The 16,004-nt window shown below is 38.3% G+C and overlaps 1 protein-coding gene across 1 annotated transcript in view; it reads left to right on the forward strand.

Moving 5' to 3' along the window:
- The window catches only part of LOC121508452 (general transcription factor 3C polypeptide 1-like), a 28,328-nt gene extending 16,321 nt beyond the window's left edge, over window positions 1-12,007 (forward strand). The window contains exons 26-40 of the mRNA XM_041785317.1: window positions 24-132; window positions 222-364; window positions 695-837; window positions 910-994; window positions 1,098-1,210; window positions 2,212-2,271; window positions 2,363-2,456; window positions 3,136-3,308; window positions 3,484-4,113; window positions 5,228-5,367; window positions 6,563-6,667; window positions 6,747-7,045; window positions 7,336-7,901; window positions 7,998-8,187; window positions 10,227-12,007. Of these exons, the coding sequence (XP_041641251.1) occupies window positions 24-132; window positions 222-364; window positions 695-837; window positions 910-994; window positions 1,098-1,210; window positions 2,212-2,271; window positions 2,363-2,456; window positions 3,136-3,308; window positions 3,484-4,113; window positions 5,228-5,367; window positions 6,563-6,667; window positions 6,747-7,045; window positions 7,336-7,901; window positions 7,998-8,187; window positions 10,227-10,439 (3,063 nt within the window). The 3' untranslated portion in view covers window positions 10,440-12,007. The remainder of the gene's footprint in view (window positions 1-23; window positions 133-221; window positions 365-694; window positions 838-909; window positions 995-1,097; window positions 1,211-2,211; window positions 2,272-2,362; window positions 2,457-3,135; window positions 3,309-3,483; window positions 4,114-5,227; window positions 5,368-6,562; window positions 6,668-6,746; window positions 7,046-7,335; window positions 7,902-7,997; window positions 8,188-10,226) is intronic.
- Window positions 12,008-16,004: the final 3,997 nt, after the last annotated feature.

The raw sequence follows: 16,004 nt of genomic DNA on the forward strand, positions 1-16,004 counted from the left end.
TGTCTTTATGTGATTTTAACTAGGTGGGGATAGAGCCTGCATCTAGAAACAAGCAGGTGGTTGGAGGAAAGAGTCAGAAGAGAAAGAGAAGCAAAAAAGAGGTCATCAAACCCCCACGCAAGAAGAAGAAGGGTACAGTGAGAGTGTAAAATTTAACACATGTGACAGACTTCAACAAGATCACTAAAGGAGTTGTGATGTTTTTTTTATTCCACTCTCAGAACCAAAGAAACGTTTGCCTGCCCACGATGAGGCGGACCACAGAGCTTTGAAAATGATGACCAGACAGAGAGTCCTGTGGAGCGTACAGGAAGACTCACTGATGATGCTCTGCAGTGTGGCCTCACACTTGTTCAACAGCACAGTAGGCATACAAAAAGTTTCATATTTAACACATGATCCCATAAGATAAAGTCAAAATAAACACCTACATCCTTTAGGCTGAGGTCAAGCTACACAGTTTTATCTGTTACGATGGTCACTATGTCAGATAGGGACTAGAAAAAAGAAAGTACTGGGCTAGAATAGACTACATCTGTCCTGACTGTAAACCAACATACCATATTTGCTGTATGTTTGTCTGTCTGACTATTGTGATGAATGTTACGATCCACCAGTCAGGATTTTTTTAAACCAGTTCATCCTCCAAAAATGTTAATCAGCTGTGTCTTTGTGCATTGTTATTGCATTGCAGCTACGAAGGCCATTTGTGTCTCATTGTGTGGTCAGAGACATGCTCCACACAGAGTATGAGATGTCAGCTGATAAAACATCCCTCGCCGTTGGACGTCGCTCAAGATACATCCTTAAAAATCCCCAGACTCTTCTAAACTACAGGTACGTTTAATTATAAATCAGCCCACACATTTTGAACTCAAACCTGAGCCTTCATTCATCATCGTAAAACAGGATCTGTTTGGCTGAGGTGTACGAGGACAAACCTCTCATGAAGCTGTTAGACGAGAACAAACCTTCTGATCCAGACAGTCCAGAGGTAATTTTTTGTTGGTTTTGCTCATGATTTTATTCCTCTTCTTCACAGCCACAGATTTTTTTTGTAATTTTACCTGTGGATAATTCTGCTTTTGTCATTGCAGGATTGTGCAGCAGCGTTCTCTGAGTATGTTAGACTGCTCAGAGAGAAGTTCAGCTCCTCCCTGAGCGCTCGTGAAGTGAGCCTGCCTGACACCAAACGTGAGCTCTTCTCACGGTAAGAAAGTTTCCCCTCCTTAGCTGGCCTGCAATCATGTTGCAATGATTTGCAGGCCCAGGGTAAAGACAAACTTGAGTCCCTTTCCCGTTCAGCTGAAAGCAACTATAGTGAGGTAAGACAAGCATTTCATAGCATCTCTTTTCAGTTAAACATAAAGAGCCTTAAAATCTATGGCTAACATTATTTGTTAGCGTTTTAGGCAGACCGGTATGTGTCTATATGGGTGTAATTGGCTTGATTTTGGGGGCTTTTGAGGGGCTTGGACCTTGTCATTGGGGCCAGGGATCCTCCAAAGGGACTCCAACCAACACACTCGAACTCCTACAGTCACATGAAGTAATAGATAACAATAATAAATCATCAGTTGAAAGAGTGACATTTGGAAAATTTGGACTGAAAAGTCTTCACTACAGATTTCAAGGCATTCAGAGACACCAAGTTTTGCAGTTTAGATTCGGCCTGCAGATTGTTCCAAGCAAAAGTTGCCAAAAACCTAAAAGTATTCTTTCCCAGTTCAGTTCGGAATCAGGGATTTTGTCCAGGATTGCTGTGCAAATCAACATGTATGAACTGAACTGAAAGAAGTTACCTCTTTTATGTATGTCATCATAAAACCAACAATTACCTTTCTTTACTTGAAGAGCTGTCTCACAGTCAGCAAAATGGAGAAAAACACAGAGAACCTGACTTCGGATTTACTGACATTTTGGCTTTTTTGGGTATTTTGGTCTAATACAGCCATCGTCTGGATTTCTATTATGAAAGGTTGCACATGGATTTGCATTGATAATACATCCTGTCCACATTGCCTACCCATGCTTGTGCTTGCATGTTAGCAACCGCACTGCAGAAGCCCTCCTCTTCCATCTGTGCCAGGCCCAGGGAAGTGCACTGTGCTTGAGCATGGTACAGAGCACTCACATTAGAGAGTGTGAGTTGGAATGACTTAAAAAGGCTAAGTGAATTTTCTGAATTATATTGCGCATGTGTCTTTTCAGGTTTAAGGTTTCAGCGATAGAGAACAGAAAGCAGGTGCCGGCCAAAGACACTCTCCATTGGTAAGGATTTTGTTAGATTTGATCATTTTCTCCCTCTAATTCAAATGTTACATGCTGTGGTGGACGTTCATAATTTTACTGTGAATTGCAGCACTGATGACATTCATGCTACCGTGTTGCATAACTTGATCCAGAGCACTCTGGCCATGACCAACAATCAGATGAAGTCCTCAAGATCCTTTCAGGTACGAATTTATTTTATTTCTCCTCCTTTTCTCAAGTTGAAATCATTTATTAAGAGCAGAATCTCACTTGGTCAGTTTCAGTTAACATTTATCTGCTGGGAATTCCCAGTTTTGGACCTTTGATGTGCAGCTACCCCATTCCTCCCCATATTTCCCCCGTTTTCATCAGCAGTAGCGTGTGCCAGGTTTGAGGCTTAATGTAGTCAAAAGAGATGAGTTATTTAAAAAGCAAGTCAGATTAAAAAAAGACATGGGATATTTAGATACAAGTCATTTTAGGTACTGAGCTGTAAAGCTTGTTTTTTTGCATTTCAGTAAAAATCCTCACTTTAATATTGGACCTAACTGGGTTTCCTTGGCTTTTGCTGCTAGTGTCAAGTGGACACTCATGCAACTGCACTTTTTTTAACTGTCACAGCAGATGGCTCTGCTGGAAGTTCCCACCTATAAAAGGCCATTTTTCCTTGCTTTGCTGAGGGTGGATTTTTGTTTGGTTTTGCAGATAATACAACAAAGAATACAGTCTAGACTTTCTGTTCTTTAGAAGGTGTCTTCACATAACATTTGTCAAGAATTAGCGGTATACAAATAAAGCCGGGCTTGGCTTCAACTTTGAGGGTTACCACTTGATTGGCACAAATTTAATCACATGAACTTCTCTCATCCATTTCTCCCTCAGACCTTCCACATGTACAGTAAGTTTAACCAGGAGCTGCTGTGCCAGGTGTTCATTCAGTGCAGGGAGAGAGGCTTGGTCAACCGCCGTCGCGTCAACCAGCCGTTTGGGCCGAAGAAGAACCGAGCGCTACCCATCCTGCCAATGTCTTACCAGCTGTCTCAGTCCTACTACAGGTACACAACCACTTTTAGGAGGATGCGAGGATGTTTTTTTGTTGTTGCATTCAGGGGATTTTTGCTCAAAAGTCTGCTAACTTTTCTGTCCTAAAAGGAGAAGGAGGGATATTTAATTCTTGTCACAAATACATACTGGCTTTTTGAACTCTCCTCTCCTTCTTCTTCCTGGCAGGTGTTTCTCATGGCGTTTCCCTCACTCCCTGTGCACTGACTCCTTCCGCTTCTTAAGGAGTCTGATTGCCAACAAGGTTGGGGACGACAGACCCTTCATTATCTTCTACCATGAAACTGAGAACAGGTCAGCAAACGGGGAAATGGTGGTGGAGAAAAAAACAGGGACTGAAAGGAAAAAAAAGACAAGTGATGGAGGGGCAGCTAGCAGACCGGTGAATGAGCCGGAAAAAGCAGCAAGTAGCTCCACAGAAGAAGGGGAGAAAGACCAAAGAAAAGTGGAAGAAGACACTTTAATGGAGGTTGGTGATGAAAACACAAACACAACCGGCACAGTTGTAGAACAGAAAAGCCAAGAAGATTCCTCAACAGCTGAATCAGCTGAAGGTCCATCCACCAGGGAGCAAACAGACGATCATCAGTCTGAAGCTGCTGCCTCAAGCTCCTCTCCTGAAGCTTCAGGGGAGCCAGATGTTTCAGACATGGTTCGGTTTCCTCTGGACTCTCCAGGAGGATCCTGTGTGGTCTCTATTAGCCTGATGTCTCTGGGACTGCTGGCGGTGCACCTGTCCATACCCAAACAGATGGTGGTGGTGGATAGCACCATGGTGGAAAACGATGTGGCCAAGAGGTGAGTAATGGTCCATTTATGAGCTCACTTCAAGTGTTTCAAGGGTTGGACTTTTGAAAAATGAATGGAATTAGTTTTGTTTGTGGTTTGTTTTGACTGTGTTAAGTTTCTGCTAGGGATTTTCCCAGGTGAATAATTTCTGGTTTAGCAGAATTGGTAGAGCAGGCGCCCATATACAGAGGCTGTAATCCTCAATGCACTGGTCGCGAGGTTGGTTTCTGGTCTCTGCGTTCTTGCTTGTTCTATAGGTATAAGGGCAAAAAGCTCAAGAAATAATCTTAGAAAAACACATTTAATCATGGATGAATAGACTGGACTGAAGTTGAGAAAAACTCAGAAATTAGGGGCTTTGTCTGCTCTGAGACTGCCAACATTTGATGATATGGTAATGTTAGATGGCACTTAGTTAATAGTTTATACAAAGGTTTCTTGGCAAAGCTATTCTGATTGGATTGATTTTTAAATTTAATTGAATTTTGTGTTATTCTTTAAAGAAACACATCCCATTTTTTTCATGTGGATCCTTTAGGGGGCTCAACTTTTCTTAGGTCCTGTTTATACCCCACTTGAGAATTTCTGGGTAATATGATATCAAAACGTTAATACACCCCAGTGCATCCTGAGGATGACTTGAGATCTTTATTTATTTATCTGAGTGTCAAAAACCATTGAGGTTTCCCTCATTTTTCATGCCACTGAGATACAAAAAGACACACTTAAAACAAACCAAGAAAAGATGCCTCTCAGTTAAAGCAATTACACACTGTAGTGAAAGGATTTGATGTCATCAACTTAAATTTTCCCAGAGATACTGAAGGGTTTCTCAACATTTTAGTAGCATTAAATCTGAAGGCAGATTTTCCAAATTCAGAGTTGCGTAGACTTGTAATTTAAATGAGACGTGGGCAAAGATTTGAAGTTTACTTTGAATTATTAAAAGTGCCAAGCTCAAAGAATTAGGTAGGTTTTCAGCTGTTATGGGTAGCTTTGACTAAAAGGTGCTCAGAGAAGGGCTCGACTTACAGTCAAAAAGTCAAAGAAGCCTATGAAGCCCTTTTTTGACATTTGTTTTGTTCATTGTTAATGATCAGTGATTGAATATATGATTCTTTAGTTTGGCAGCTCTAGAGGAAGAGGATGACGACGATGAAGATGGTGAGGAGTGTGAGGGGAGAAAAAAACTGGAGGTGAAAGCACATCAAGCATCTCATACAAACTACCTGATGATGAAAGGATACTGCAGTCCTGGCATAGGTACGGTTTGATTTACTTTTCTTTGTTTGATGGGTGCTTTCTGCATATCACAAAATCTGTCTCACTGCTACATATATGCACAGTATACAAATTCCACCAGCAGGGGGCTCTCAATTAAAACAATAACAAAAGACAATGTCAGGGTGTTTCCATGTCCTCCTCCTGAAGGTTTGTCCAGAACCTTTTTTCAGTCAAATGTTTTGCTTTATCAAGGGTCCAAACTGCATATTTTTTCATTAAATTAGTTTTAAAGGTTGAAAATGTTTGGAAGTTTATGTCTTAGTTTTACATTAAGGAGGACCTGTTGGTGGGCCCTATGGCTAGACCAGGTTTGAACCACTGATGTAGATTATTTAAACTGCCAAACCTTGTTTACTGAAATACAAATGTATAAAAAAAAAAGAGAGAGAGGGGAGTTATAGATAGACCTGTTTTGGAAGTAGTTACACAAACGGTGGCTTGCTTAGCTTTATTAGCTTTAGCTAAAGCTAACATAGTTACATTTGCTACATAATTAAATTCACTACATAAGCCATTGTTGCTAAGGTAGCTTTTGCAATGTGAACTTTAGAAAACTAGCTAAAGCTACATAGGTACATAGCTTATGTGCCAGCAGCTGCTTTAGGAGCTTAGCTTTAGCTACATTACCTACATAGCTTACATACCGGCAGCTGCTTTAGGAGCTTAGCTATAGCTGAGTTTGCTCTAACAACGTAAGCTTAAACAGATGTAGCCAAAGCTGACTTAGCTACGCAAGTAACTTAGATACATAGCTTCAAGGGTACTTTGGGAGCTTAGCTTTAGCTTTGCTAACTATGTAGCTACCTTAGCTACATAGCTACTTATCTACCTAGCTTGCACAGCTAACAGAGCTACATAATCTACATTGGATGTGTTAGTGTTTTTATGGTGGACAAGCCTTTTCCCGTTTACTACGCTTTATTAAATGCTTTGTAAACCAGGTAAATGGAAGTTTAATCTGATTTTATTTTGAAAGTATAGCTTGTGTTCTATTCTGAGATATATGTAGAAATACAAATGTATTAAAACAGTTTAAAAAAGAGAGAGAAATTTTATCAAGGAGTTTCACTTCAATAAATAACTGATCAGGGAATTTTTCCAATCTGTAGTTAAAAATGCAAGTTTTTGGATTGCTTGAAGTTGTAAAGCTGTTGTTTTGTTCTGTTGTTTTTAGTCAAACTCCGTAGGCTGAACACCACCGACAACATCGTTCTCGAGTCGTGTAATGTGAGGTTGCAGCTACGCAGCACACCAGCTCACAACATCTTCATTAATGAGAGTAAGTAAAACCACCCAGAAGACATGGGAAACACTGCGTCATCTGCATAAAAACTACTCTGACTCTTTTGTCCCCTCAGTTACAGACTCTCCTCAGTTAAACTTGTTTAAATATGGTCCGTCACTGGTGCCCTCCAGCCTTACCCAGTCCATCCACTCCTCCTTCACCCCCTCTCAATCTGATGTGATCGAGTGTGAGAACCATTTGACGGAGCAGAGAGGATACACACCACAGGACATAGAGGCCTGTGCTCAGATCAGACAGAGCTTAAATGAAGCTGGTGAGAATGGTGCTGATATGCAGGATCTCCAGGTGTCTCACCTACACCTGCAGGAGCCGCAGGATGGGCGCACCAGGAACCTGCAGCAGTATCTGAAGGTAATGTGCTTTTATTGTGAAATACAAAGCTAAAATCCTGGTGTATTTGTTCATATAGGATTTATGGCATTGTTTCACCAGACATTATTATCAGGCAATTCAAAGTGCTTTTCAGGCGGATAAAAAGCATTTCATGCAAGATTATGTTGTCAATTCATACAGTTTACACAAAAGAGACGTGTGTCCAGGCTGAACAGATCTACCTCCAGTCATTACTCTTTAGTCGTGCAGCTGTTAGCTTTTGACAAGTTCAGGAAAAATCCCCTAATGTTCTTCTGTTTTCTCTTCAGGACCTACAAGAAGAAGGCCAGGTGGTTAAAGTTGGGAGTTTCGGTGTCCGCTGGGTTCTCATGCAGCACGCTGAGCCATGGCTGCTGACTCTAAACTCCAAACAGTGGTACCAGTCACAAGCCACATCAGACAAACTCACTTTCCTGCAGAGGCAGCACAACTTCCCCTTCATGCGCAAGAGATGCCGGCGAGGAACGCGGCGCGAGAAGGAGGAACCACCTGCAAAAAAACTAGCCGTGGAGAGACAAGAGGGCGAGGACAAGGAAGAGGTCGAGGTGGTTTCCAGTGATGTGACAAGAGATCAAATAAATGAGGAAGAACAGATCGAGAACCAAAAAGAGAGTGCGGATAAGGAAAATGGAGAGGAAGTGTTGAATGAAGAAGAGGAGGGAGGAAAGGAGATGCAGCCTGAAGAGAAAGGAGAGGAGGATGTAGGACAGGAGAAGATGGATGCTGAGGAAAAATTGGGAAAAAGGAGAAGGCTGAAAGCCAGGAGGGGCAGTATAAACGATGAAAAGGATGAAGGTGATAGCACCAAAGAAGGAGCAGCTGCTGTCTATGACGAGTAAGTACACACTAAATAAATGTGCATGTATTTAATCATACCTTTTCCGACCCAAGTTTACCTTCTGTGTTAATCAAAAACATTTCATCCTCACAGCAATGAAAATATAAGTTTCATCAGCCGCCCGTGGCGAATGGTTGACGGGACCCTGAACCGGACGGTGTGTAAGGGCATGCTGGAAGGTATTCTCTACCACATCATGTACCGGCCTGGACTCACTCAGAGGTCACTGGTGGAACATTACAAAGATCTGCTGCAGCCAGTGGCAGTGGTAGATCTGGTGGAGGTAAAAGAAAATCACAATTTACTCACATCTTAGTGAGGTCTGCGCTCTCCGAGTACTTTTCTAGTCTTTAATAGTTTTAGTCTAGGTATGACTAAAACTTTTAAAAAATTTAACCGAGTCTTAATATTTAGTCTTCATTTTTAGTCAAGGCATTTTTTTATTTATTTTTTTTTAAGAAATATATATGTAACACACTCATTATTGCACTGTCACTATTTCAATTGCTCTAACATATACTCAAGAAAAGCTGAAATACTTTCTTACTTCATCTCTGCTTGTGTTTTGATGGATTATATTCACAGTTGAGAAACATCAGAGAAGGGTCTGGCTGCAGACTGCACATCTCTGACGTCCACTCTCACCGACCGTTTCTCTGAGACGTTGTTTATCTCAGAAAGGAAGTGCTGTGATTTGCCAGTACAACATATTTCCAGTTTAAGATATTTTTTTTAATTCAACTTTATTTATTAACAAAGTCTGGCAGTTACATCCATGAAATAACAAAATTACAAACATTACAGACTAAAAAAAATGTCATAAATAAATTAAAGAAGAAGATCAGAGGTCTAATCTCAAATTATTTATAGACCCCTTTCAGAAGTAGTAGTAGCCACAAACAGTGGCAGATAGCGTAGACACATAGCTTCAAAGCTGCTTTGTGAGCTAAACTTTAGCTTTGTTAAATACATAGCTATATTAGCTACCTAGCCCTGTTATCTACATAGCTCTGGCTTAGTGAGCTTTAGCAAACAGAGCTAAACCTGACTGAGCTGCACAGATAATGTAGATGCATAACTTCAAGGGTGCTTTGTGAGCTTTGCGTAGCTTTGCTACCTATGTACCTACTTAGCTACGTTAGCTACATTAGCAACTTATCTACATAGCTTATGCAGCTAACAGAGCTACATAATCTACATCGGCTGTCTTAGAGGGTTTTTACGGTGGACAAGCTTTTTTCCTGGTTACTCAGCTTTATTAAACGTTTTGTAAATCAGATTTTGCAGGTCAAGTTCTTGACTTTTAACTTTTGGTATCCTAGCTAGTACCCTAACCCTAAATGGAAGTTTAATCTGATTTTAGTTTTGAAAGTATAGCTTGTATTTCTATTCTGAGATATACCATCTCAGATAAACAGTCTGTGAAAGTGGCCCTCAGGGATGAACACTCTGTAGCCAGACTTTTCTGTTAAATATCATAGCACTGCATGTCCAACAGTCCAGCACAAACATTTTTGTCTGGTTTTAGACTCCTTGACAAAAACTAAACTTACTTTCTATCAAATATCTGTTTTTAGCTAGTCTTGGTCTAGTCTTTCACTAGTCTAGTCTTTTTTTCTTTGAAAAAAAGGCAGTAGGCAAATATTTTTTGTCATAGTTTTAAACATTTTTACTCTGCAAATTTCAGACATGGTCAATTCGCACAGCATTAAAAACACACAAATTACCAGAAGTCCCAAAGTAATCCTAATCCTGTGCGAATAGGCTATAGGACTAGCTAAAGATAGATCTTTGATGATTAAAACTCAGACCAAAAGTACTGAAAGTTTAGTTTTCATCAAGGGGATTAAAAGGAGACTTAAATGTTAGTGCTAGACAGTATGTTAGACAGTTTGACTATTTTACATTTATTTTAATTTTACAGTTTGGCTCGTTAAATTACTTCAAAGACAATAAGTGTCTTGACTTAAAGTGAAGACTAAAGTGCAAGAACTTTTATTCTTCTAAAAACTGGATTGAAAATAACATTTTAATGTAAAGACTAAAACAAATACTGAATTTAAAGTAGCTTCTGTAATGATCACAGCTAGGCTCATTCAGTTCAAAAGAGGAAAAAAATCTTGTGTTTTCTTGTAAAAGTTCATACTTTCAGAGCTATTTCTTCAAAAAAAAAAATCCATATTTACTTCTGAAATTATTTTCTTGGTGCTTTAGAGAAGCAGTACATTAGGTTGTGTATTTCAGAACTTCACTGGCAGATGTGCTTATAGAAGCAAAACTTTAAATAGTTGTCTGTTAATAATCCTTCCCATCCTCCTACAGGGCCTCATACATATGGGCTGTGTGACAAAGAGAACTCTGGTTAGAGGCCCTAAACCTTCACTCTTCTCTTCCTCTTCGCCAAAGACCAGAAGTGACAGACAAGTGGAGACTGAGGATCCAGACTCTGTGTTTTATGAGCCCACCATCAGCTGCTGCCTGAGGCTCGCTCAGGTGTTTCCAAACGAACGACACTGGAACCTCTGTTTACCGTGAAGGTATTCAGGGATCTTAATGGCCTGCACTTGGTTTAACTTTTCCTAGCTGTTCATCACTCTCACTTGTTCCCATGAAGGCCGTTTTTCCTGAGATGTCACTCACATTGTGAAAAGTTCAGACGTTGAACTGTAATCCCAGGTTTTCTTATCAGCAACTGACAAGACAATGGATTGTAAAATTTAAGGGGACATCAGGCTCATTACAAGGTAAAGTATTTTTGATGTGTCATTCTAGTCGTACATCAGATAACGTTAACATACAACAACTGCTTACCTAGCATTACTGAATTACTGAATTTAAAGCCCAGTTCAGACCGAGGTTTGCGATATGCAGAGATATTTGAGAGTTTGGCTTGTGAAGGTTGCAGCTGTCTGAATCAGGCCGTCTCTGCTTGTATCAAGGCATCTTATGATGCTGCTTGCCATTCAGCTTAAGTTACAGACGGCTGATTTCAGGGTGTTGCACGCAGATAAACGTGTAAAAGGAAAAGGGAATCTTATTTTGAAAGGCTATAAACACCACCAAACATTTGTTCAAAACAGAATATTCATATTCATTCTGTGAATTCTGGAAATGCTTATATCTGTTTATATCTATTGTATCTATACTTTAGGAGCTTAACTTGGAAAATAACTTATTCTTAGCAGACATCTTTGTTCAGAAAAGCATGTTTGTGTTTATATGTGTCATTTCATTGCACTTCCATGCTACGATGGTGATAACAATGAGTAGTAATCACTCTTGTGCATCCTTGTATGATATAAATGTTACGCATTATCACAGGAAAACAAAAACTGCCAGAAACGTGAATGTTCAGTTCAGTCCCTACTGTATAGACAGTTTTATTATGCTGTAACTTAAGAAATACATCATTTATAATAGAGTTACTGTGAGTAATGTTGCTCTCAAAGTAACTCCCGTCACAAGTTTCAGCTCATCACAAATCTTTGGTCTGAACTGAGCCTAAAAACAAATTTGAATTCCCATCTCATGATAAAATAAGCTAGCTGCTAACTGTCTGCTGCTGTTTCCTCACATGTTTTCAAGTAAGTTCTTCACCAGATAATACCGTAAGGGACTCCTACTTTGCTTTGAATTTGAAATTGCATATTTGATAGTTTACCAGCCATATTCCTAGCTAAAATAACTGCACCAACATAACAAATGGAAATGTTACCCAAGTAGTAGTTGAATGCCAGCTCATTGCTAACAGTTTTTAAACAGTAAGGTAAGTTATATATTTAATTTCCGTCCCCTCACTTCACTAACACATCCATGGTCTTCTCAGTTAATGATAAAGCTGAAAGCAGGAAGTGAACTTCTATGTAGTGTGACATAAGAGGAAAAATATTCATCATGTGAATGTGGGGGAAAAGGTGAATTTTAAGGCTTTTCACTTTAAAGCTACAGTTGGGTCATATAAATTTAGAGAAGAATCTCTTGCCATTAGATTCTTTGACAGATATGTTCTCTCTTCTGGTTCCACAGAACTTTTGTTGTAAATCTTCAAGTTTTATATTGTTGTTTTGGTTGTGCTTATAACCCTAGAATTATAAATTAAAATGTGTCACATAAAGTTCTTAGCGTCTGTGTGTTTTTTGGCGGGAAGTATTTTATTACAGTGCTCACACATGTAGTTTTTTATTTTTAATAACAGTGGGGTGTGTTGAATTGATAGACAATGTACAGGAAAGGATAAGTGCTATTGAATAAATTGAGATTCTACTTTCTTTTTCCAGTTCTGAGATTAAAGTCAAAACTCTGACAACAGGCCATAGTAGAATGTAAACAACATATCAGATGTTGAAGCAGACATTTTATCATTTCATACAAATATAACGTCATTTTGAATTTGATGGCAGCAACACTGGGGAGTGAGGAGAGCAGCTGCTGGAGTTTCAGGAGAGGAATGTTGTCCCATTCTTATCTGATAGTGTTGACTAAAGTAAAGTGTGCTCAAAAGGACAATAAAGCATGTGATTAAAACAAATAATGCACTTATTGTGGACCTTAATTGTAGTAAAATAAATGCACTGAAGCTGACAACCTTTCCTAGTATCAAAGAATCTGTAATAGTTTTGTTTTAGCAGTTTTTACTCCAGATGTAACAAGATGCACACCTTCCAAAAAGTTCAACTTTTGCCTCGTCACTCCACAGAAAATTTAAATTAAAAAAAGGAAAAGGTTTTAACTCATCAGATCCATAAACACATGAGAGCATGTTTCAGCCATGTAGGCCTTTATCAGGGCCAGAGAGGTCTGAGCAGCAACCACATCAGGAGAGCTCCAGAGGGACACATTTTTCAAGTTTTATTCAGCATTTTTCCACACAGACATGCAACAGTCCCTGCATCTGCTACTTACTATTACGTAAAGCAATTCAGTGTGCTTTACAGCTGGAAACAAAGCATTTATAAAACCAAGAGAAAAAAGATAAGGCATAAAGCAAAAAAATAACAAATAAGATCAAAAAGGAAATATGATATTTACTAAAAAAAAAAAAAACAAGCAAAACATACATCATAAAAAGTCTAATATTGCATTGTATGTTTTAAACACTCATCACTTGTTTGGATAGATGGTGCTGTCCATAAGGGGGGGATAAAGGGCCCAGCCAAACTTAAACCTGAAGCAACAAGGTTTTTTACTTATTTGTGCTGTTAAAAATGTTAACCTCTTTTCTTAAAACAGAATTACTGTTTTATTAGTGATGTTAAGAATGTGGATGGAGACACTGAACTAAACGATTAGTAATGCCAGACCTCACAGCTAGGCCACAATGTGCACAAATGACAGGATGCCAGAAAAAAGGACAAAAAACCGAGAAAACTTTGTAGAAAATGATTGAATAATTGTTAAAAGAGGCAAAAAAGTGGCAAAAAGTGGCAGCAAAGGGTTAAAGGTGGGAAAATTGATAAGCAGCAACAGAAATTGATCCAAAAAAGGGCTGAAAAGGAGTGGTAAAAACAAGCAGAAAGTAACTAAAAGGGTCAAGAATGTGGAAATGGGTAAAAAGCAGCAAAAAACAGTGTTTAAAAAAAAAGTACATTTGGATTACTCTAAAACTTCAACACCACCGTTGTTTTTATGCAATACTTAAAAATGTTCATGTTTATTCAAAATTCACCATTAAATTTTTCACCATTAAACAACATAGAGCACTCTTCAACTGACCCTGTGCTTTTATATAATGCAGTACAGTCACCATTATTTCTAATAAAACAACACTACAACCTTGAATTTATTTTGTGTATTTCTTGTCATCACATGGAAAGTACATACGCCAAAGCTTGGATCGTTTCACTTGCATTTGACAGCAATCAAAAAACACATTATCCCCTAAGATCTTGTTAAGCTGTGTACATGACAGGAAATTTGCTTTGGAGTTTGACTGAAAAATGAATCTTTTGAAAGTCTTCGATTTTGCAGGAAAACACAGTCTCTTAAGGTTCAACATTTTGAGGCCAGGTACAGAGCCTTGCAAAAGTATTCACCCCTATGATGTTGTTCGTGTTTTGTTATACCACAACTGTTATACTATTACTGTTTAACAGCACTGTCTTTGTGTGTGCTTGTCCATGTATGCTTTATCCTTTTTACAGGAGAAGATTTAATACTCTGAAGTTGCCATTTTTGGAGGTTGTCCAGTAGTTTTAAGGCACACCAAGAATACACACCTGATAACCCTATTTCTTACATTTTGGCAGTGTTTATAGCATTTTTTCTCGAACTTCCTCAGTAACTATTTAATCTCTCTCAACATTATTCGGTAGAGGAATAAAATACTCTTTGTTCTCTTTTTGTGTTAGACTCCTCCAGCAAAGAAATCTTTTAACTATTTGCTCTGGAACATGTGTTGTCCCATGGAAGAACTCCCATATGGAAAAGATATAGAAAGATTTTACTAAATCCCTACATCTTTTATCTGAAGTTTGTAAGTAATATACATGGCAGGCAAACTAGATACAAGATCTATGTAAATTTCTTGAAGTAAGAAACTTATACAATTTTATAACTTACAAGAACCATATTAAGCAGTTGTTTTACTATTCTTAGAAGATATTTAAAATATCAAACTTGAAACATAAATAAATTGGCCAAAATTACTGTTTAATCATCTGAGTATGTAAAAATTATTATATCTAGAATAAGCCTATTTCTCATTTATACAATTTTAGACACTGCACCTTTGAAACATGGTAAGAACTTTTGTAAGATCTCACAGCACAGATTGACTAACAAAAAAATCTTAACTATGTGTAAACTGCAACAGTATATAAATGGCACTCAGTATTCTGACCCCTTCAGTTTTGTTCTGCTCCATCTTTATGCTACAGTCTTTGAAATAATCAACACTTAGTACCCCATAATGACAAAGTGAAATTAGGATTTAAGAAATCTCTTGTAAATTTATGAAAAATAAAAAAAAATCTGAAATATCAGACCCCTTGCAACACTGTAAATGTAGCTCAGGTTCCTCAATTACTCTGGTCTTTTCTGAGATGGCCATAATACCAGCTCAAAAAAAAAGCCATCTGGTCAAAGGAGCAGCCTACAGAGCTGCAGAGCTGCAGTGACTGGATTGTTGACAGGCACAGATCTGGGAAAGGCTACAGAAACATTTTATTTGCACTGAAGGACCTTGAGAAGCTGAGTGATGTAAGAACTGATGCCAGAGGCGGGCATGAAGATTCTAAGATGGATCCAATTAATTGGAAACTGAAACCAGGTCACTTCATGTCCATGTTTCACTGAATATTCACATTCTATGTTATCAGAATATTTTTTTTTTTCATTTATTATTAACATAAAGTAAAAGTTACATAAACAACTCATAAAAATTCAAAACTACTTGCAGGAATTCCACAGGATAAACACTGCAAATCAAATGATTTTTCTGTCCATATATAACTGATGAATAATGGGATAGATCAAAAAACTATAAAATTCTTAAGTGGTGCTATAAATGCAAAAACTGATGCAAGAGTAATCTGAATTAATGAAAAGAAATGATAGTGCTCAATATTCATGGCAAGCTGACCTTCAGATCCTTTTCGTAAATGTAAAATGATGATAAAAATATTTTTTCATTTACCGACAAACTGTTATTGAAGACATTTTTCAAAATGGACTCATGCAATAAATAGTATGTAAATAGTATGTATATGTAGCAACAGATTAGGAGACAAGTTTGGTTGATATGTCTGATAAATGATGCATTTGTATCACAAATCTATATGAAAAAGAATCAGCTATAATAATGATTGTGATCAAACAAAAGTGATATTGTGTTTCCATATTTGTGTTTCATCCCAGTTGGAAAGTCAAATGAACATGTTAAGTAGCAGTAATGGCAGATTAGTGTATTGAAAAGGGAGAGAACGTCGTCACATTACCACGGTCTGAGGCCTGGTACCAGTCTGCATGCTAATGTGCTATTCATTGTTTCAGTGACTCAGCTAACTCCAGCTAAATAGTGGATGTTTTGGATAGCTTTGGTGCTTACCTTTCTGAAATAAGCCCGGAAAGGTTATGCTAAAAGTGTTCATGTACTAAAAGTAG

The sequence above is a fragment of the Cheilinus undulatus genome, linkage group 4 (genome assembly GCF_018320785.1).
Source record: "Cheilinus undulatus linkage group 4, ASM1832078v1, whole genome shotgun sequence".
Taxonomy (NCBI): domain Eukaryota; kingdom Metazoa; phylum Chordata; class Actinopteri; order Labriformes; family Labridae; genus Cheilinus; species Cheilinus undulatus.